At 43.3% G+C, this 20,491-nt stretch overlaps 1 protein-coding gene across 4 annotated transcripts; it reads left to right on the top strand.

Annotated features, from left to right (window-relative positions):
* The first annotated feature begins 1,426 nt into the window (after positions 1 to 1,426).
* On the top strand, positions 1,427 to 14,805 carry ZC4H2 (zinc finger C4H2-type containing). 4 transcript variants are annotated; one of them, XM_072876927.1, is made up of 5 exons: positions 1,427 to 1,618; positions 7,606 to 7,777; positions 8,967 to 9,139; positions 10,232 to 10,394; positions 11,575 to 14,805. In XM_072876927.1, the coding sequence occupies exons 1-5, from the start codon at positions 1,566 to 1,568 to the stop codon at positions 11,686 to 11,688; spliced, it is 675 nt and encodes a 224-aa protein (XP_072733028.1). In that variant the 5' UTR covers positions 1,427 to 1,565; the 3' UTR covers positions 11,689 to 14,805. The 4 variants fall into 4 exon arrangements, with proteins under 4 accessions (XP_072733028.1, XP_072733027.1, XP_072733025.1 ...); XM_072876926.1 differs by lacking the exon at positions 1,427 to 1,618 and adding an exon at positions 1,761 to 1,932; XM_072876924.1 differs by lacking the exon at positions 1,427 to 1,618 and adding an exon at positions 2,497 to 2,753.
* The last annotated feature ends 5,686 nt before the right edge of the window (positions 14,806 to 20,491 follow it).

Below are 20,491 nucleotides of genomic sequence, written 5' to 3'. Positions count from 1 at the left end.
TAACACTTTTTTCACACTGAAAGACTGTTATTATTCTTATGAGCTACATCTATACCATCCTATTTGCTCAGTGCTGGAGCCAGAGCACAACACCCCAATGGCTCACGCTGTTTGCTTACTACCACATACTCCAGTTTGCTAGCTTTCCAGGCACAGATACTCATACACGAGGGGGACCACTTGCCCTTTAGTCTGCAACTGTAGATGCAACTGGGTCGAGACATTCAGTTCTGTGACCATAAGCCCTAACTCAAGCACATCTACCACATGCCATGTAAATATGGCCACACTGCCTTGCATTCGACCATCTTTCATGTTTCCCAAAACTCTTACCATTTTCATTGCTCTCCTCTGCATTCTGTCCATTTTTATTTTTCACCTCCTTTTCAGAGCCCCAGACCAGACACCAGCAAGTTTGATCAGTGCTGAGTAGAGGCCAAGTACTTCCAGTACCTTCCATATAACATTTCTGTAATATATTCCAGAAAAATTGCCCTGTTCTCATCAGCCTCACGCTACTGACTGATGAGTGGATTTGCTAAGACTATGGTACTGCTGCTTGTACATTTGTAACACACAGAAGTTTATGTTTGCAGAATCCAATTTCCCTGCTGACTGTATGGACCTTGAGCTTAACGTTCATTCTAATGTGCTGACCCTTCAGCCCAGCATGACCGTGAGAGCTGGTAAACCCCAGGGTAAATGCTTGGGCATACAGGTGAAGGATCATGAATTTACAGGGTGGATCCCTTAGGACAGATCCTGGAAGAGACCTTCCGAAGTGTTGAGATATAACTGTTATCTTCATAACTTAAAACACAGTGCTTAGTACATTACAGAAGCCGCAGGAAAATAATTACCTGCCTGAGGAAAGACTGAGAGTCTATTCATCAGCCTCTGTTAAGTGCTCTTGGCTAGAATGTCCTTAGAAAGGCAAATGGTCACTTTCCTCAATCCAATGGTTTTATTTGCATACTGTTTTTCTTTTCCATAGTTACCAGTGCTATGTACAGTAGCAGAAATAACAAAGAAAAACCTAAAGAACAAAGTATGTCTTTTCTGAGCTCCAGACAGAGTCACATCACTCAGGGCATCTAGTATAAAACAGCATGGTAGTAATAATGGCTACAGCATGCCTTTGTGTCAAAAAAGTTTTAAATCAAAATCGTGAACTCATTCAACAGTCTTTTAGTGCGTATTTGGTAATTTTAACGAAAAGCTAAACATTGCACAGGTCTCAGGAGGAAGCCTCCTGCCCCTTTTGCACTCCTAACAACCTTTGACATAATGAGGTGTGACAAATGGATTTAAAATGTAGTTGCAGGAAGAAGGGCAGGAACGCTCTGCTCTGCCTTGTGGGTGCTGTAGTCCTGCTGCTGCCGGTCTGCCTGGGCAGCAATAGGAGGCTGGACTCCAAGTCCCACAGCTCCCACTCGAGCCTACCGCACAGGCTCAGAGACCGTCTGCTAGGAGGGGGGGACTACATTGTGTCTATTGTATGTTTTTTCTTTTTTCCCCTGGCATTTTGTACATTTCACGGGAGGTTTGAATCGGGAGTGGAAAGCATGGCAGATGAGCAAGAAATTATGTGCAAACTCGAGAGCATCAAGGAGATCAGGTATGTTCGCTTTGTGCCGCATCAGTTACACGAAGCAGCTTTTTCCTCGGGGGAGCGGAGGAGTTGCATCGGTCTGAAAGTAGCTATTGTGCTACTGAGGGAAGGAAACCCACTGCTGGGCTTTGTGATGAGAGCTGAAAATACATTTTTCTAAGTAGGGAAGGAGCATCTGCTGCTGGGAGTCGCCGCTGGGATGCGCAGTGAGGGGCGGCAACGGTCGCGCATTTCCAGAGAATTGGCCCCGAGCGGTGACACGAGGGGTGCTGCGGGACGCAACAGCCCCACGCAGCCGGGGGAGCGGTGTCGGGCTGCGGGTGGGTTTTTTTAAGCCCTTCGAATCAGGATTTCTCATTCCCGAGGCTCTCTGTCATAAATACGTTGCTTTGCCCCTCTCGCTACCCGGCAGGAGCCTTGGCGAGCTGGCAGAGGAAGGGGGTGGCACGAAAAGCCGAGAACGACGCGCGCAGCCGGGGACGGACGCGCCCCCGGGCACGGCTCGGGCAAGCGCCGGAGCGGGGCAGGGGCAGCCGAGCGCGGCCGGGCTGGCAGCGCGGAGGGCGACGGGCGGAGAGCAGCGGCCGGGCCGCTCTGCCGCCGGGCGCGGGGCCGCTCTGCCGCCGGGCGCGGGGCCGCTCTGCCGCCGGGGCGGCCGGCCCTCCGGGCGGCGGGAGCCGGCGCTCCGGGCCGAGCTTGGCGCCGGGGCCTGGCCTCCGCCCGCGTGCTGCGAGGGGAGCAGCTGCGGCCGGCGAGCAGCGGCGCTCGGTGGCTTCCTTCGGGCCTGCCTCCCCGTGGCCGCGGGCGGAGAGGCGGCTGAGGCGGGCGGGGAAACCCCCGGACGTCTCCCGACCTGCTGCTCCCGGCCACCGGGCCGGAGCGGCGAGCAGGGCGGCGAGCGGCGGGGCGGCGTTCCGGGGAGCGAGGGGCGGGGGACACGGCGGCACGGGGCTGGTCCCGCCGTCCCCTCCAGGGCCTGCCGCAAGGCTCCCGCCGGCTCTCTGCTGTTCCTGCGAGGCGGTACGCCGGGGATTCGTAGGCAGCGTCCCCGACGGCGAGTGGCAGGGTGCCCTGGAAGAGGGGGCTCCCGCACTGCAAGGCACGGCACACCGCCTGGGGGCCCGCCTTGGCGTAGCTTGAGGTAGGGCATTCCCACTCCTTGGCTCAGGATAAGCCACTGATTGCCAGGATGAGGCCTGAGCCGTCTGTATGTAGTAGGAATTCGTGCATCCAAAAGCCAAAACACGCTACAAAGAAAGCGAGGGCGGTGATTCTGGATGTAGCTGGGGGGTGCAGGACATGCTGCCAGTGGGTGACCCCGGCGCGATGGGAATTGCTTTGGGACGCGACAGCTGGAGAGCGGCTGCTGGGGAGAGAGGGCAGGGGACAAAGGCGCAGTGTGCGCAGGTGCCCACAGAGACTTCTGGCTGGTAACGGCACCTCTAAGCAGCTCGTTTTACCCACAGAAGAGGTGAAGTAGGCAGCAGTGTATGGGCCTCGGCCTTCTTCACACAATGCCACAAAGGTGAACAAAGATCAAGCAAAAATATTTGTGTGTCTAGCATCCCAGAACTGTTTGTAGGAAGAGATGGGACAACACGTACTTGTGGAGTAAGAACAATGCTTTTCTACTCCACTCTTAGGCAGGCTCTGTTTTAAAATACAGATCTAAATATGGCCTACTACAGTTTGTGGTCCAATTATAACACTTAATTTAAATACCTCATTAAAATATCTTTTCAGAGAGAGTGGTATCCTGTATTTGGAAATTTATGGTGCATTCAGTTTTCTGATAATATATATTCACAGGTGATATATATACTGTAATTAAGATATTTTTGCTATTAGTTTGTGGCATAAGGTACTGTAAAGGTGACGTTTCTAGCTTTAGTGTACAATGAAGTATCAAGAAAGTTGACTATATTTTAAAATAAAATGTCAAAAAGTCAATCCTACTTGCAACATTGATGTCACTTTTTAGTTGCCTTTAACAACATCTGATCAAATAAACCTATTTTTTCATCTCCAAATCTTTTAAAAGGAACTTGCATTCTATGAAGAATTTCCTTCAAAATAACCATGAGAATTTCTTATGTTTACAGACATACTTTTGATAGATTTGACAGGCTTTATTTTAATCTGCATTCCATGTATGCAGATTATTCTCTGCCTGTATTCTACAGGCAGAGAGGAAAAAAGCCCTCACAATCAAAATCAAAGAAATTGCCCATTCCTGTGGTTGATCTCCATCACTTACTAAAGGCAGCTCAGCTGAGTGTTTGAAGGGATTCTGGAATCTGATTTTGAAGACCTGTATCTATATCCATATCTGTATCTATAGATACATACATATAATTTGTAGTCAGTGGAATACTGCTGTCGGGAAACGTTTGTATATGCCCACAATCCAAACATATCTGCACATGCTTATTTATATGCATGAAGTAGTTCCACAGAAATAACCCCAGTAATAAAATTAAGCCATACATAAAGACTGGACCTCAGTGTTCTGACTGGGAGGAGATAAAAGAGAATGAGAATGAACTTAACTGATGACAGATGCTAGTTTCACTGCTTAATGCCCTACTGGGACACACTTAGTGACTACTGTCATCAATGCAGTGTATGAACTTAAATAGAAGGGAAAAGAATATGAGGACAGAATTCATTAGGCAGTCTAGAAATCACACTTATGGTTTCTGTTTTAAAACATTACTGCATGTTGCCTGATGCTAACAGGAAGAGTTCTAATTTGTGTGCACTTTTTATTTCCTAATATCAAAAGCTAATCATTCGGACTGAAACAATCCCCTGCAGCTCATTTTTTGTAGCAATTTGGCAGAGCATGTGACTAGTCATGGCAGCCAGTGACTAGGAACAGTGAGGAAACTGATCTATTTCCATTGTCTTAGGTGAACGCATGCCATACATACAAGAGAGGATACAGGGAGGAAATTGGGGACAAATACTCCCAGTTTCAGTAATCAAAGCTGCCATTACTAAATAAATGTTTTAAGTAAATGGGAACAATGACACTTGATGAAAACAGGGGTAGATGGTTGGATGGTACTTTTTAGTGGGATATTGCCACATTTAAAATGGAAGGCAGAGAGGATCTCTTTCACTGGTTTAAGTCCAGTATTTACATTCAGACTAGTATATGCCATTGTATAGTAAATGACAGAACACCTTCAATGACATTGAAGATTACAATGTTGTAGCCACATATTTGAATTCTAGCTACATCCAGGCTTCTTCTGCACTTCATTCATAAAACTTTTACTAGTTGACTTCTTATTCCATCAGCTATTTTTTACTCCAATAGTGAGATACCAACTTTTCAGAACTGGAATGACTGCGTACCTTTTAAAATAAATGTATGCTCACAGGTATACAATTCGTATTTTCTATAATAAACATACTATATGAAACAAGGTGAACTCTATGGTGAGCTGCAGTACAGACAAAATAATCGTACTTACCAAGTAAATTTTACCAAATTTGGTTTTAAATATGTCTTCCACAGTATCTGTAAATGTCTCTGAGTGACCTCTGACATGACCTTATTTGTCATTGGCTTTTTCTGTATCTGTCTTTGGTCTGGTATTTCTATTCTTAACAGTCATGGGTTGCCATCACTGGGAATAATAATCTGTATCTCTTACGATTTATTTATATAGAGGAAAGAACTTTTCTGTTAAGATTATTTCTGAAGTGCCAATGGAAGGCAGAATTTTGTCTTATTTTGTTCTAAGGAAAGAAGCAGCAATCCCTCTGACCTTCAATTTTTTAATTGTTCCGTTTTAAATCTCCTTGATTCATATTATCCCTACCAGGCAGCCCATTTCTGAATACGTATTGGAGAAGTTATTTATGAAACCATTTTTATCTCTTGCAGCTTTATAAACTCCTGAAATCAGAGAGGGAACCCTGGTGACATTACTAGCTATAATACTTGGAACAGATAGCCACCATTAGTTGTCCCAGGGACTGACTCTGCTCTCTGCCATGCTCTTCAGCAAACGGTGGAAGCCCATTGTGCCAGTGATGTCTCACGCACTCAGGAAAAGGTTACCGAAACTAGGTGCATAAGCAGACACTGAACTCACAAAGACTGATTTGGAAACAGGCACGAGGGGACTGAGAGGAGGATTCACAGGCACAACGTCAGAGCCCCCCCAAGAGGGATGGTGACGCAGGGTGAGCTTCAGTCAAATGAAAGCAAGAATAAAATCTATACAGACACCTGCCATATACTTTAAAGAAGAGTCCTCAGGCTAGCTTTAAAATTTATTTGGGAATTTTGGTTGGAGTGAGAGAAAACAGTAACTCTGTTAAAGCCCAGGATATAGATATTCTCCTAGTCTTACAAGTATGATACAGAATAACACTGAGACAAACCGTCCATTCCTCAGTGCTGTGGGAGCAGTTTCAGACAGAGCCCTTGGGGACCTGGTATGGAAACAGTCTGTAAAGGGAACAAATGCCCCACAGAGGTTTAGGAGCCCCTTTCCCAGAAACAGGAGACAGACCAGCTCCCTCCCGGGGGCTCAGTGCCTTCTGCTTCCATTAGAAACGTCAGACCTGCGTTGCTTGCTTCAGTGGGAGCAAGCCTGGGCCTAGTGGGAAGGAAGGAAAGCCACGTACCCTGTTCCAGGATCGGGGTGAAATCCCTGTTCTGGGATTTCACTGCTAATCTGACAGGCAGCCTCCTGTAATCTACAGACTGCATTCCATAGTCAGCTTTGCTGTTTACGGTGAATTTGAATCAAACTTACCCCACTTTGCATTGGGATACAAATAGGGTATTTAAATATGAATGCAAATGTCTTCTTCCCCAGCCCCCTCTTACATCATGCCTGTAGGAAGTCTACTGCGTTATTCAGTAGCACACTTGGAAAACAATATGGATCTATTTGTACTAGGTCTTAGGTGACTAAAAAGGAATGCTACATTCGTGTTTGTTTCACACAAGGTAAAGCAAGGAGTCCTGGAACTCTTGATTACATGCCTGAAATGTGACATTGCAGCCTCTTGTTAGAAACATTTAAGTGTCATTGACACATTGGTTACCCAGGATCATATTCTAACTTCCAGTACAGGAAAAATAGCTAAGGCCTCTTCATTAACTAAATTGCAGGAACAAGAACAGTTTGTTTGTTCTGTTCAACAGCTTGGACAAGTGTTGAATCACAACAGCAGTAGGCTGTTCTGCTGCTTAAAACTGTCCCATGACTGAAACCCACACTCTTTGATTATTAGCTTTGAAGAGAGAGATAAGGACTGAGTATCTAAACATTTTTGCTATGGAATTATGGATTGGCACAAATGAAAAAAAAAAATCAGAACGCAGGATATGGGCAGAAACATTTACAAATATGTGACAGATACTAGATCTTAGCAAAGAACCAAGAGAATGCAGAGTTACTTGCAAGTGGGATGTTGATGGCCAGTGTCATCTGAGTTTTTACTATTCTGATATGTCATTGCTCTGGAATTTTCTTTAACCTGAAGTTGAAGTTAGTATTTTAGCAGTCCAAATTACTGTACACATAGTTTTAGTCAGTGTATATGACGCTATAATGAGCCCCAATTCATTTTACATTTCTCAGAATCCTGTGCTAAACCTCCCAGATTTTCTGGATTCCTCTGTTTTGGAACTAGGATTTAATCCGAGTTAACTGATGCAGTAGAACTCTATTGGTACAAATTCTCTGAATCTACAATAACTGTTAAAGTCTGACAATGTTCTGTTAATTTCATAATTCAGTATAAGAATTCTCATAGCCCTGAAAAGCTCAGCAAAAGAGCTGGAATTAGAATTCAGTTCTCTCATTGCACCTCATCATTTCTCAGACACGTTTAGTCTCACCCTTGCCTATTACTGCTATTACCTTCTTCCATCTATTCACATACAAAGTGGCACCTCGCAAAAATATGTTGCAATGACTTACTGTTGTCTCTCTATATTTTTAATTATCACTGGGATCCAGGAATAAGACTTTGCAGATGGAAAAAATAAAGGCACGGCTGAAAGCAGAATTTGAAGCCCTGGAGTCTGAGGAGAGGCACCTGAAAGAATACAAACAGGAAATGGACCTGCTGCTGCAAGAGAAGATGGCCCATGTGGAAGAGCTGCGACTGATCCACGCTGATATTAATGTGGTATGCACCAGTCCAGCTGCAGACAGCCTGACTAAGACACAGTTGTATATGAATCATTCCACAGGTTGTAGAATTGTGCACATCAGTGAACTATCACTGGTTCAACAATCTGGATTTTACACCACCATCCTAGGATCATACAAAGAGTGCAAAGTAAATTTACCTGAGGATAATTGTTTTTTCCTGTCTGTGTTGGGCAGGATATTTTGTAATGTTGGCATAGTAAGCATTTGCACCAAGAGGACAGATAACCAAGCCCACTCTGGCTACAACTTTACCAGTAGCCACCGTAATGTCACGCTGTCAGTCCCACAGAAAACTGTTCTTCCTGTTAGTCTTTTCTCATTTAGCGCCTTGAAACAGACAAACTTTGGCAGCTAGGTGGGACTTTTGATTGGAGGTTTTTGGAAGAAAAGAGATTTGGGAAAATATATGACATCTGTTAAGTTCTTAGTAAGAGCTGACCTTCATCACTGAGTGGAACCACCAAACATTAAGAAGCACCAGCCTGAAGGGAATTAATACAAAGAAAAGAAAACTAGTTTATAAACGCGGAAGATTAGCCAATTAGAGGGGCTAAATGGGAATATATTTTTAAACCTGCAGTTTTTACATCATGTTAGGGCACTTACATGACTGTACAGTGGTTTCTAGCTCTGAAGGTATCTGTGCTTTGCACCAGAAGAAAAAAGCTCCCACATTGTAGGCAAGTACAAGCTATGTACTGGATGTGCAGACTGCATTTATCACTTGAAATTTCCCAGCTGCATAACCCCAAGGGAACATAACCCAGTAGGTTCTGTTCCCCTACCCAGCTGCACAACCCCAGTCTCTGTTTCATCCTCCCCTCTTTTTCCTGTCAAAAGACAATCGTATTTTTCTCTGCTGCTTTTCCCATTTACTGCAGTAAGAGAAGCAGGAACCTTTCCTTAGCTTGTTTGTTAACTTCTAACCATCGGTGTTCAGGTATCTTAGAAACAAAGAAAATTAGTTTATTCTGCTTTAATTTATTTTATTAGCCCAGTTTTCATCCTCCCAGGATCTTAACTCTTTGTTTTACTATTGCATTGTCTCCAATCTCTTCCAACTTGAGTAAGAAAAATCTCTTCTTTCTGATACAGTCTCTTACTCAATCAGAGAGCTATTAAAGGAACAGTTCTCTAAAAGCATGCCCATCCTCCTGTTTCAGATGGAGAATACTATCAAGCAGTCTGAGAATGATCTCAACAAGCTCTTGGAATCTACTCGTCGCCTGCATGAGGAGTACAAACCCCTGAAGGAGCACGTAGATGCTTTGCGGATGACTCTGGGATTGCAGAGGCTACCAGATCTATGTGAGGAGGAAGAGAAACTGTCCCTTGAGTAAGTCTCCAAAGCAAACATTATCTGGCTTTATACCTTCTCTCGATTCTACTGGTTGTCATTTTGCTTTTGTCGGTAGGTGGAAAAAAGAACAAAAGTTAACAAAAAAGGGATGTGGGAGCACATGTATTTGATAACATTCAGTCTCAATTTGTTGGAAGTTAAATATGACATGCAAAAATTCAGGGGTGGTTGGTTCTCCAGATTTTTATACTGTATGCTGCTTTTTCTAGCAGGACTTTTTTTTTCCTGAAAATATTTTTTTTTTTGCTTGTTTAGCAAGCAGAGGTAAGAGGCAATACAAGAAAGGGATACAAAACAAGTATTCTTCAGTTGGTTTGCGCTACTGCTAGTCAGAATTTTACTTTTTGCTGTGTGCACATGGCAGTGGCATTTAGCCATATACCTATGACTGTCAACAAGTAAGTTTTCCCTAGATGTGGAATAGATTTGGGTAATAAATGACAGTTTTTTAGGTATAACCTAGGTGGGGAAGGGTGACAGAATTAGCTACTATTCAAAGAATGGTGTCCTTTGTTTAACAGATCAGTTTTAAATGCAAGTGATGTTTTAAGAAACTTAGATTTCTCTTAACGCCCAGCACATTTGGCATCATTTGCACAGACACACAGTTTTCAAGATTTCTTTTGCATTTCTTCAGAATGCTGTTTTCCATTCCAAGCACCTTGATGCTACAAAGAATGTAATAATCTATTGCATACAAAAGTTATTCATTGTAACAGAATAAAATATAAAAGCTAAGTTTGACAGAGGTGCATCTAAAGCTATTAAAGATTAAATATATATGTTGTCTATTTTCCATCCTATTAGATGTATATCCAGTTGTACATCAAGATACCTTAGAAGCTGACAATCTGGAATCTGGCTGAAGTGTACAAATGCAGAGGAAAATACCACCAGTTCTATTTGTGAACTAGTCCAAGTGGTGTCTAAGCATAGGCAATCTGACTCTAGTGGAGGAACGTGATAGGGAAATGTGATCCATTATATTTTAACACAAAATATCCTTTACAAACTAATGGAATATTCCAGAAGGTGGTTATATTTTTTATTTGTTTTTCTTTTGTCTAGCTACTTTGAAAAGCAGAAGGCGGAATGGCAGACAGAACCACAGGAGCCTCCCATCCCAGAGTCTCTGGCTGCAGCTGCAGCGGCTGCCCAACAGCTGCAAGTGGCTAGAAAACAAGATACCAGACAGACAGCAACTTTCAGACAACAGCCACCTCCAATGAAGGTCAGGAGATGGAATGCACTGGGTTTTCTCTTCTGTCATTGGAATGTGTTATGTTTATAAAGTTGATCAATATTTACAAAAAGGAAAAATGATGTGTCCTGATTCTGATTTTTCCTGCAGTGGTTCAAATCAAGAGCAACCCCAGTAGACTTAAACTAGTAGCACCAGTCATCAAGGGTCAAGGACAAGGCTCTGTATTATTTGACTCCTTTATGACTTAAGAGTCTCCATCAACAGAGATGTAGGCAATTCCCACTCCTCTTGTTTCGTGTAGAAGAAAGGCATGTAAGACCAAAAAAATGCTGGGCAAAAGAAAAACTAATAGCTGGGAGTTAATCTTGAGTGGATTCATATTAGAAGCAATGCACATATTTTATGATAGAGAGCAATTACTGATGGTACAAATTACCAGGAAAGGTGATTGTTTCTGCACGTCTTGGGATCTTCAAGTCAAGACTAACATATGGATTAATTTAGCCTAACCACAGGCACTTAAGTGATATTTTTACTCATTTTTACTGTAGTCGGTAAAAAGAGCTAAGTAATTCCATAGGGGTATTCATCCCACCCAAGTTCCAAAGATTCACTGACTAAGGAGGCAAACTGACGTAGGTACACTCCCTAGTTATATACTTACTATCTGGAGTTAGGCCATCGAAAAGCCTTTCTGAAAGTAATATGCTTCAGTCAAATGGAAGTTAAAGGGCTTAGTATGGAGCAAAAGGGCAGAGTTCTGTACCTTGTGTTAAATACGTGGAATTCGTCTGATCACCTGCTCCTGCCTTGAATTCTGTGACATCTTTGTAACTGTAACTGTAACTTTGTAACATCACTGTAACCTCTTTGACTCAGTGAGCTATTACGCATGTCAACATCTTTAAAACACGTGGAACATTTAACACTAAATAGAATTTGATGTTGAAGTTATTGACACATGCCTGAACCAGGTGTCTGCTGAACTGTAGTTTCAATTCAATGAGATGCTCTAGTTTTTCAGTTGGCCTGAATTACTGTACAGTCCAGAGACCTGGATTGTATAGAATGTAGCATTGGTTTGCCTTTGAAAGCAAGAAGCCTTAGGTATTTTTTTTTTCTGTACCATAACTTAGAATATGATACTCCATAACCCGTGTAACCCACTTAAATGTTTGTAACAAGAGGCTGCAATGTCGCATTTCAGGCATGTTTATCGTGTCACCAACAAATCCATCGGAATGCACCCATATGTCCACTCTGCAAAGCAAAGAGCCGATCTCGAAATCCCAAAAAGCCCAAGAGGAAACAGGACGAATGAAACCCAGAAGACTGACAAGCAAATGCGTGACCTGTTCCAGTACTCTTCCAGTAGAACTGCAAATGTGGCCAGACTTTACTGAAGTGCAGACTCAAGTATGACCGACCCATTGTTTTCTATTTAAGGCAATGTAAGCACAATGTTCCTGTTCTGTCTTAATTTCCTTCCAGTCCTTAGGATTTGGTTTTAGGAAAGTAAGTATTACTGGTGCTAGTTTAACATTTCAATCATTCCATCTTTTGGACTCCTAAACAAAGTAGAATTCTTCTGCAAGTATCCTAAATGCCAGGCTATTCCTATTGGCCAAATGTGATTACCACAAATGCTTTTATGGTCTCTTTAAAAACAGATGTTACTAAAATATTATTCTGTTTTCTCCTGGTAACAGGAGACTATTTGAAGTGCTGAAATAGAAGACTCTTTGTTTCACTAAAGAACAATTTGTTTTCCAAGCTAGTAAGACTGCATGGATTTGGGTATCCAGCAGAGCTCTTTTTATACAGGAAATGTTCAGGGAAAAAAAGAAATTGATTATACAGGAAATCGGTGCATTAAGGACACACGTGAGTTTTAATTTACTGAAGTTTGATTGTACCATTCCCTCAAACTTTAGTTAAAATTTGGAAGGGGGACCGAGTTGCTGGCTGTGTATGAATTTCTAAAAATCATGTAATTTGTGATGTTTTAACGTCTTAATATGGTATTATTTTCAGCAGTCAGAAGACTGATTGACTTAAGTACAAGGCTCAAATGAACTGTATTAGTGGTCCACCTAGGCTCTATGGCCAACCAGCTCACTGTGGTTCTCTAGGAAACATGCATTAAATACCGCAAATCTCTATCCGCACAGACTGCAACATCAGCCATTCTGCACATCTTCTATTCCTGGTTTCTACAGCCAAAATCTCCCTCGGCAGACATATGCTCCACCAGAGCACAGGAAAGTTCAGTAGCATGCACCAGGAACAGTGTCAACTAAAAATGATGTATTTCACCAGAACTGCCTGGCTTCGGTATCATCATCCTCCCTCAACCAAAACTTCCTATTTTTGTATCTTTTAATAGGTCATTTTCAAGTAAGCTTTATTTCAGCCCAGGTTTTTTTCTTGCTCTGTATGTGTGCCAAAAGAACCCTGACTAAAGGATCCTTTAGACCACTCCCTGTATCCGTGTCTTCCCTTTGTTTCACCTCATGTAACGACAGTTCCTCCAATGGGGAGGATGGCAGCGACCCAACTACAGAACCGGGACTTAAAATTTACTAATTTCTAATCCCGGTTTTGTCACCGCCTTTGTTGTCTAAATTGATCTCAAGTATTAAATATTCTTTTCACTAACTTCAGGAGGCAGGGACTGCCTGTTTACATTCTTCTCTCTTTAGCCCAGGTTTTCCTCTGATATTATGCTGGAGTGGTTATATTGAGAATTTTGCTTGTTAAACAGGAAGAACAAGGAAGCCCCAAGTCTCCGGTCAGAACTTTGCCAAATGCTGGGGACTGTACAAATCCACATAAACCAATTTTGCTGGCCAAATCACATACGTTGCCATTAATTTCCCAACTCCGCCATAAAGTATGAGTATTTTATTGAATATAGTCCTATAATTTATGCCAAGTTCGGTTGGTATTCTCCCAGTTTAATGGTTCATAGCCAAATAAACATCTGTCAACAGCAGAGACTGAACGTGGACCACGTGCCCCTGAAAATATGTGAAGAGCAGATTCTGCTAGCTGAATTACTGAGATTCAGTCTGTGAGACAGCAATAATGGAGGATAGTCTGACCCCATGCTCCAAGTGGCAGTAGTGCGCTAACTCTATCGTTGTGCATGTTTCCTAACACAAATACTGGATTCTACTTTTAAACATCAGAGCGGCCACACACTGTGTGCCCAGTTCAGAGCAATTCCTATTGAGTTTAACGGAAAATGCACACAGAGTTAAATGACAGTATATGGACTCCCCCAAAGTGCATGCATGAGAGCAGCATACTTTGATAACAGTTGTACATAAATTTAAGAAGTAGTGACAACGGAGAATGGGTGAATGGTCTGCAATTAAGTAGTGCGAATAGAAGGATAGATTTGTAGAAACTTCGACTTACAGTTCTGAAATAGATAGGGTTAGTCGTAGCTGCTCTCACTTCACTGTTACTTTGCCAGGTTCTTTCTTTCTTGGGAGACCTCTAGAGCTCTAAACTGAAGTATGCTTAAGGATGCACTGTTTACTAATTTAGTATGGCAGTTTTGTATTTTTACTTTTTAAACTAGTCTCTTGTGCCCTCATGTTTACCAAGGTTTGTTTTTTTAAAAAACGAAAAAAATGTGAATATGACATACTGTGTTTGTATCAATCATGTACTAGCGTTTATAAATCTGTTTTCACATCCTTTACGAAGTTCTGCCATATGAATAGTGTGCATTGCTGAGAATGACTCTAACTGAATACGAGTCAACAGTGTGCCCTGGCAGCCAAAAGGGCCAACCGTGTCCTCGGGTGTATCGAGCACAGCACAGCTAGCCGGTGGAGGGAGGCGATTGTCCCACTCTGCACTGGTGCGGCCTCGAGCACTGTGTGCAGTTTTGGGCGCCTCAATGTAAGAAGGACATCAAACTGTTTGAGTGTCTCCAGAGGAGGGCGACCAAGATGGTGAAAGGTCTCGAGGGCAAGACTTACAAGGAGAGGCTGAGGTCCCTTGGTTTGTTCAGCTTGGAGAAGAGAAGGCTGAGGGGTGCCCTCATCGCAGTCTACAGCTTCCTCAAGGGACGCAGCAGAGGGGGAGGTGCTGATCTCCTCTCTCTGGTGACCAGCGACAGGACACGAGGGAATGGAATGATGCCACGTCAGGGCAAGTTCAGGTTGGACTTTGGGAAAAGGTTCTTAACTGAGAGGGTGGTCGGTCACTGAACAGCCTCCCCAGGGAAGCGGTCAGGGCACCAAGCCTGTCGGAGTTCAAGGAGCGTCTGGATGATGCTCTTAGTCATATGGTTTAGTGTTAGGTAGTCCTGCGAGGAGCAAGGAGTTGGACTTGATGATCCTTATGGGTCCCTTCCAATTCAAGATATTCTGTGATTCTAACTATTTCAAGGAGACAAAATCTGTATCGTGTATTAGGGGATCCTGGGAGTGGAGGGAGGGAGGGAAGCAGTATCTTTCATAGGGAACCAGTGTTCTCCTTTTCTCTCACAGATTAATTAAGGAAGTTTAACTGAAGAGCTCCTTCTTGTGACAGCCCTGGGCCCTTTTCTCCCAGGCACCTTTCTCAAGAGACTAGAGGGATAATTATGAAATACTAATTTCTTGTTTTTCAGTCAGAGGAGGAAGCTGTCTGAAGTACAGTTCTTACCACAAGTCTACTGCATTTTTGCTCCATGGAGCAACAATGGCCTCTTCGTTTGTACCTAAGGTTCTTTGAGGATACTTCTTCACTTGGTTAAATTCATTTTTATTTGGGTTAAATTCTCTTAATAGCCACAAAGAGACCCTTCTCAAAGCTTACAAGACTTTTATATTACTAAAGTCTGGTTTAACCCTGGCTTTGTCATTCCCCTTTCAATAGGTATTCAAGTGACAACAAAATCACTGGATTCTTTTGTTATAGATGGTTTCCAGGGCCTTTTCCTGGTTCCTCACTTGCCTCAAAGGATAGTCCTGTTGTTCTGCAACCCAATGACAAAAAAATCACAAGCCTCTCCCCCTGCCCCCCACCTTAAGCTCATGCGAAAAGCATGCGAACACTCTAGTGTGTCTAAAGGCTTTGCTGTAGAAATTTTCGTACGCAAGCTGCGGTAGATCAGTTGTTCAAACTTTAGTGCCAAGGACCCCATTAACTATAGAGAAAATGTGAGCCAAATTTTAATACTTGCACTTGCACGAATTCAACTTTAGCTTTCTAAACAGGACACTGAATGACTGAACCTGCCAGTGGCTTCAAGTTACGGAATCTAATTTTGAAAGAACAGCCACTAATACGTTACTCTAAATAGCAAATTATTCAAGAAATTAAGACTTTACTAGCACTTTAAATAAATAAAAGTGCTTTCCTGTATTTTACAGTTTGCTAATTCCTCTGACATAGGTTTTCATTTTAGCATTTAGGTATTTTAGCAATATCTGGCATTTTCACTGGCTTCTGTGTTTTAAGTATTTTACTCCTGTGCCCAGTAGGAGTAACAGTGTGCTACCTGTTTAATTTGTCTGTACAGTCCTTTTTAATAAATGTTTGTTTCATGTCATGCTTTCTTCTTGCAGAGTATTCTCACATCTGTTATTTGCTTATTCTACTGAGAAGCAGCCATATCCCGAAAGGTAAAACCCAGCTCTCTAATTTTACAGGATGCAATTAGCCACAATTCTGGTATACCTTTATAGAAACTTTATGGAGGTAAATATGGGGAAAGAAATATCCGTTCTAATGAGCTTTAGAAAACAGAAAGGAAAAGGAGATAGCAAGACAGGCTTTAACCTAGCCAAATTTCTCAGTCACATTTCTGGAACACAAACCACTGTGTGCTTAAGCTCCAAGCTTTCTGCATCTCCGTTAAAAGCAACAGAAACAGCATCTAATTCCCCAAACCAGGTACTTCTGAAACAAACTTATCCTCTGCTACCACTGGCTACTAACACTGGAATTGGATAGTCTGCATGCATAAAAATGCCTAATTTGCACTTGCAGGTGTCCAGTTATGAAACTCAAACAGACCCAGAAAAATAACATGGAAATCGAGTCCCTCTGCTGCAGTTCAACCACTGAAAGCTCTGACTGGGGTGTTTATTTCAGTTTGTGACTGATTCACAGAGCTTCAGCTTGAACTAGTTCCCAGTCAATTTAAACTAATTCAAAACAAACCACTCTTAGGTGGGAACAAGTCTTGCTCAGACAGGTTTCAGTTTAAAGAAAAGAGTCATATCCAACACTTTCTGTCAGGTGCTAGATTGCCAAGAGGCCAAAACCTAGATGTATTCTTCACAGTTCTTTACTACTGAGGAACCTCCTGTCTTGTTTTGCTTTCTAAAATTAAACTGAAAGCAGCAAGAAACATGATTCCCCCTCTGATTTAAGGTAGGGGATAGCTGTCTTCCAAAGAGTCCTGCTTTGCCATTAGGAGACTGTATCTTCTGCTAGTGCTTGCTAGAAGTTACTTATCTCAACAAACTGGTGACTGAGGAGCTTATGGGAGCACTCTCTAACCCAGCTCTGTCAGGAAAGCCCACATATGATGTACACTGCCAGCAAAGGAGGTAACCTACTGCATGGTAATGAAAACAGTTCTGAGAAATAACCTACTCCATTGGCATACCTGGATTCAGAGAAGAGTATCTGTCCAAGACCTCACAGAGCTCAGAACCTGAGCTTGGTTAAATATAAGCAGCATGATTTTTTTCCATAGGTACTGTCTTCAAACACACATAAACCACAAAACCTAACAACAGCCATTCCAAGATAAAAGAAATTATTTTGACTTCTGTTCATTTTGTTTACTGCCATCTGAATTGTTCAAACTTTGAAACATCCTGCACTTATCTCTCTTCATCCAGCTGCTCTTTCCAGTTCCTTAATTCTAACCCCAGCTGTAACATTATTTACAACATTAGTCACAAAGCTAATGCACTGACTCATACCTCCCTAAGAACTAACCCTGAAATATTCCCTATAACTGACATCAGCTTCCATTGTGTTTTCCTGAGCTTAGCAAGATCCTGCAGTAAAATGAGCTCCCAAACCCCTGATCTTCTTAACTCAAATATTTAAATGTAGCATTAAAAATCACCTAATATATTTCGGGGGGGGAGGGGCACAGCGGGAAAAACCCCCAAAACACCGAAGCTTGTCCCAGCCTTAAATCCACTTCTTAAAAATTTCTACGATTGTGCTCTTTAGCCTTTACTCTCACTAATCTTACTCTAACTTCCCTCTCTTCCCAGAAGCCAGTAAAAAACCAAAAGATCAGTGATATCTACTTATTTATGACCCACTAAAGATCTTCAGTGTCTTGCAGTACTTGAGTTTTTCTACTTATTCTGTCCCACTGCTTAACTCTTTGTTCTTTTTCCTCCTTTAATTGACACTGTTTTACATGTTTGTCACCGAGACAAAATTGTCCCAACTGTGTAACAGTAACTGAATCCAGTAGACCACAGTAGCTCTCAGGATGAGGGAAGGATAATTCTGGAAATACAGCCTTTTTTTAGCTACAGTCAAAATGGTAATTTGTACAGACAGCTATTTTAAAGACTCATTTTCTGAATGGAAACAGAGCTTTAGAAGGGCTTTTTTTTCTGTTCCTGATGCACACAAACTTCCATCACAGTATAGACATTAGACTACATACATGTAGTTAGAAGAGATGATTTCTTACATAGGTTTTCTCCAAGAGGTCTGCAGCATCTCAGTTCTGTTAGTTTGCTATTCTGATCAAGCAAACAGACTGAAGTTGCATTTCCAATGGTTTAAACTTCAAAATTAATTCCACTTAACATAAACATCATTAAATAAGTAGTCTCATTGGTGATATAAACCTAATTTAATTCAGCCAAACACAAGTACAGTCATCTGTGTTGAAGCTCTGAGTAATGGACGAAAACTGCACATTTCTGTGTCCATTTTCCCAGAAAACTACCGCTCTCTGCATCCTTACTTCCATCTTTTTTCCCCTTAATTTACCTAAAGAGATCCCCAAAGTGTCTCTGTTTTTCAGACAAATGTAATCATTCTTTGGTTTGTTTTCATTCATATTTGTAAGAGAATAATAAAAACTAAGAAGTTTGAATCAGTGAGCAAACTTGGTTCTGCCACAGCTCCAAGCAGCTTCTGGTGTTCTTTTGCTCAGTACGCCCTCTCAAACTTTCATATAGAAACACTTAACCCACATTTCTTTCAGTGCTTAACTGCCTAGAAGAGTGATAGCACTTAACTAATTTCCTGCTGTTTTAAACCTATTACCTTTTTGATACATCTCCTATACTTGGATGCTTGCCTCAAAGAAAACGACTGAAATGAACTACTGTATTACTACATCCAGCTGCTTCTCTTCAGGTGTCCTCCTTTGGAGGATTACCCTGCCAAACAAAGCAAAAAGAATGTTGAGACCAATTAGTCTATCATACTTTCAGAGCACTTTTCCAAAGCATTAACTGTGATTGATGGAATAACCTCTCATTACACAAAGCTACACAGTTCCGTTACTGAAGCCCAAATAGTTTGCTTTAGGTTAACTGCTTGGCGTGTTCTGTTGTTCTTGTTTGTTTTTTTTTGTTTTGTTTTGTTTATTTGTTTGCTTGTTTTGTTTTTAAAGCTTTACATGTGCTCCATGATCTGCTGGGTCAGAGAACCAGACATCTATGGTTCCTTCTGCTTTTACAACACTTCTGGTATTTAAAGTAGGTAATTAATAGCGCCCATTATCCCATCAGCTGGACTAACACACTTCTCCTTCCCCGAGGATGTGCCTAAAACCCACGCTGTATCCTGCAGCATGGCTGAGATTTACCATAGCCCTTCAGTGTTCTCTTTGGCTTTTCCTGAGCCTTTTATTTTCTGAGGCTATTCCTTAGCTTGAAATTTTATCTTCATGTTCCCTGCAAGGATTTTGCAATGTGATACTATACCAGACCAGGCACATTTAGAGAGTTATATAGACAGAGTGTTCTGAAAGATGGCTTGGAAAAAAAGGAGAGAGAAAAACCAAGCCAACAAGCAAGCAAACATTATGCATCCACCCATCTTGTTCACCAAAAGAGATGTTGAAAATTCCTTTTTCTGCAATAGGAAAAAAAAGGAATTTTTGCGGGAGTGGGGGCGGGGGAGGGAAACACAGATCACCTGTAACACCCATGGGAAAACCTTTCAGAAATCAACGTTGTTATTAATAAAACCAAGCTGTTATGATTAGCAGCAGGTAACTACATCGGGCGTTTGGGGCCGGTGGGGAGTTCGGAGGCCAGCGGCCGCGCTGGGGCAGGTGCGGAGCTCAGAGACGGGGGGTGCCGGGCTCTCCGCTACAACGCGACCCTCGCCCTCCCCCGCCCCTCTCCAACGCCGTCACGGCCCGGCCCGGCCCGGCCCGGCCCGGCCCGGCCGCACCCACCAGTCCGAACGCTCCCGGCCCACGCCGGGCCTCCCCGGGCGGCCCATCCACCACCCACGCACCAGGCCGCCGGCCCGCAGCGCCCCGCCCGCCCACGGCCTGCGCGCGGGGCGGGCCTTCCAGCACGTCGCGGGCGACGCGCGTCACCCGCCGCCGCCCGCGCCCCGCTCCCCCGCGCCTCGTCCCCGCCGGCGGGCCGGAAGGGCCTCCGGGCCGGAGGGGCCTCCGGCAGCCGCCCGCGCCCGGCGCAACCCTCCCCAGACGCGGCACCCGCCCGCGTGTTCCGAGCAACCCGCTGCGGCCCTGAGCTGCCAAGCGCACTGCGAGGTCAGACGAAGAGCTGTCAGTCAAACCGATCTACACAAAGGCCGCGGCCTCCTTCATACAGTCACCACGGCATTAGGTTATTCTTACTAGCGCCAAAGGAAGCGGGGAAATTAATTACCCGTGGGGCCATAGGCTTATGCCATATTAAAACAAAGTAAACAGACAGTCCCACCTGGCCACCCCCTCCAAAAGAAAATAACGGAAGGACACAGATAAGCTCGGTGTAAGAATGGGAAAACAAATGCGTGCTGTGCACGACGCTTGGAACACCCGGTCTTTAAAGTCAGCAGAGAAACTCCAAACTAGATGGCCTCCCCAAAGGCATACCTTCTTTGTGGCACAGCGTTGCCTGTACGTAAGCAAGCTGCCTCTCCCTGCTATGGCGGCATCC

The sequence above is a fragment of the Ciconia boyciana genome, chromosome 12 (assembly GCF_034638445.1).
Source record: "Ciconia boyciana chromosome 12, ASM3463844v1, whole genome shotgun sequence".
NCBI lineage: Eukaryota > Metazoa > Chordata > Aves > Ciconiiformes > Ciconiidae > Ciconia > Ciconia boyciana.
The sequence above is the reverse complement of the archived record's forward strand: the minus strand, read 5'-3'. Positions and strand labels throughout refer to the sequence as shown.